The following is a 2614-nucleotide window of genomic DNA, read 5'->3' on the forward strand; positions in this document are numbered from 1 at the left end:
AGTGAATCCTATTAGCAAAAGCTCAGAGGAACATTCACAGCATTTAGTTGCCATGGAGTTTTGGTATGCTGAGCAATCCTGGGAATAAAGGTGGCAATGGAAAAAACTTAGACATTGCTTTGTTGGTGAGAACATCTGTTATAAAAAGGAGGATTGCAGCAAGATGCCAATAAGTTCCATTCAATTCAAAAGCATTTATTGAATACCAAATGTATACTGGACAACAGGCTAGATATCCTGAGACTCCATTTTATTGGACCAACCAAACTGAACTAAACCTGCCATGTTCAGGCTAAATTGGCTAAAATAAGCTAAAGGATCCTCAGCCCTCCCTCTTCTATGTCCTCATTTCCTCTCCCAGTATAGGTAGGTAGAGATATGAATGCTATAGATGATAAAGATGGATGACATAAATATAGTTATCCATGGTTATAAATATATGTGATTTAATGACTCAACATGGAATGATGGACAGAAGGTTGACCTGAGAGTCAAGAAGCCCAGGACCAAGTCCTGATTCTGACCATGCTGCTTGAGTTCCTGGCCAACTACTTCACCTCCGAGTGTTGCAGACGACTCCCTGGGACTGTAAACTGTGGAGAAGATGCCAAGTCACATGGGGAAATGGTTTACTTTGAGAAGATTTCCCATAAAATCACATTTGGGTAAATTGATACCCCTAATGATAGATCCCAGACAAATGGGTGGTGTGGTGGACAGAGGCCAGGGTCTAGATTCATGAAGCCCTGAGTCCAAATCCTGCCTCAGGCATTTACTAGTGGTGAAAACCTGACCGTGTTTATTCATCTCTCACTGTCTCAGTTTCCTCATCCATAAAATGGTAATAATATCCCCTATCAGTGCTGCTAGCTAATAGCACCTACCTCTTAGTGCAGTTAGAAAGGTAAGATGACATAAACTTTTATTGCCCTTCGCAAGCTTGATGGCACTCAACAACTGTTAACTATATAATAATAAGAGGAGTAGTAGTAAATATTGTATTATCATCCCCATCCTCATCATTATTCATCATTATTTTGCATTATCCATTATAATATGGACACCTCTGGATCAAGGACTATCTCTGTTTTTCCATTTTTTCTTCCCAGCGTTTATGGTTATGAGGACACAGAGAGAAGCCTCCCCTCATTCATCCACAGTCAGCTCCAACCACTCCCACATCAGACACCAAACGGGAGCTTGTCTTTGCTCCTGAGGTCACACACTGAGGACAGAGAGGAGGGAGGCCCCTCCCCCAGGGTCAGGCTCAGCCAGGGAGACTCAGGGTGACTCAGAGGGTCCTGAGAGGAGTCTCAGAGCAGACCTGGGGCTCTTTTGCATATGGAGCCCCAGGGGCCTGCAGGGAGCCCTGCTCAGGGTAGAAAAGCTTCCTCCCTCCTTGCTGCCCCCTCAGGGCTCTGAGTGCTCTGTCTGCAGGTGTCTGAAGGCCAGGATGGTCTCCCCATGGCAGCTCCTCTGGCTGCTGGTGCTCTGGGCTCAGGGTAAGACCCAGCAGGGCAGGGAAGGGGTGAGGAGGACACAAGTTTTCAAGAATTAAAGACCTGATGACCCCTGGATCCAGGGGTGAGGGAGCTTAGGGACAACACAGGCAGATGGGGGCTGACAAACATGGCCATGTCTGAGATTACAAACCTTGTGAGGTCTGTGGGAAAGATGGTTTATGTCCCATGTTGATTGTAAATACAAGTATTTCTCAGTCATTTGGGATTTCAGGGTCTCCACAGAACTTTGTTGTTCCTACACTTTGACTTGGACATTCATACATTTCTTTCTTCTTCTAATTTTGTTATTTTTCCCTAGATTCCCGAGGAGCCATTGTGCTGACCCAGTCTCCAGCCTCCTTGTCTGGATCTCCAGGAGAGAGAGTCACCATCAGCTGCAAGGCCAGTCAGAGTGTGACAGATAGTGGTGGTAGCTGGTTACATTGGTACCATCAGAAACCTCACCAAGCCCCCAGGCTACTCATCTACAAGGCTTCCAGCCTGGCACCTGGAGTGCCTGCCCGGTTCAGTGGCACTGGGTCTGGGACAGATTTCACTCTCACCATCAGCAGCTTGGAGCCTGAGGATGCTGGAGATTATTACTGTCAGCAGGATAAAAACTGGACCCCCACAGCATTTCAGCTCTGAACAAAAACCTCCCCAGGCTGCTCAGGGGATTCAGCTCAGAGCAGCAGCTGCTTCCACTCTGGTCCCCAGGCAGAGCAGCCCCTGCTCTCTGGGCAGGCTCACATCTCCCAGGGCTTCCCCTTTCTGGTCCTTCAGGTGCCCTCCTTCCTCACAAAGCCTTGTCTGTCACATGCCCTGTCCCCAGGCAGAGGGAGGCAGCACAGCCCCCTGGGAAACAAAGGGCTAAATACAAGTGGAGGAGAAGGTGACATTTCAAGTCCATTTGGTAGCTTTGCCTCCACCTCAAGTGTTTCTCTTGTTGGGAGCATAAGTTCACGTTGAGGGGCCTTTGCTCCAGTTCTTTGTAGCAATCATTTGTTTGTGTGTTTTATGTTTGTTTCTGTGGTTCAGTTGCATCTGACCCTTCATGACCCCATTTGGGTTTCCTTAGCAAATATCCTGGAGTGCTTTGCCATTTCCTTATG

At 47.5% G+C, this 2614-nt stretch overlaps 1 gene segment (V, D, J or C); it reads left to right on the plus strand.

Moving 5' to 3' along the window:
* The first annotated feature begins 1414 nt into the window (after positions 1-1414).
* On the plus strand, positions 1415-2150 carry LOC122739562. The segment is given in 2 exon segments: positions 1415-1502; positions 1822-2150. Coding segments are annotated over 2 exon segments (378 nt in total).
* Positions 2151-2614: the final 464 nt, after the last annotated feature.

Source organism: Dromiciops gliroides, chromosome 2 (genome assembly GCF_019393635.1).
Source record: "Dromiciops gliroides isolate mDroGli1 chromosome 2, mDroGli1.pri, whole genome shotgun sequence".
NCBI lineage: Eukaryota > Metazoa > Chordata > Mammalia > Microbiotheria > Microbiotheriidae > Dromiciops > Dromiciops gliroides.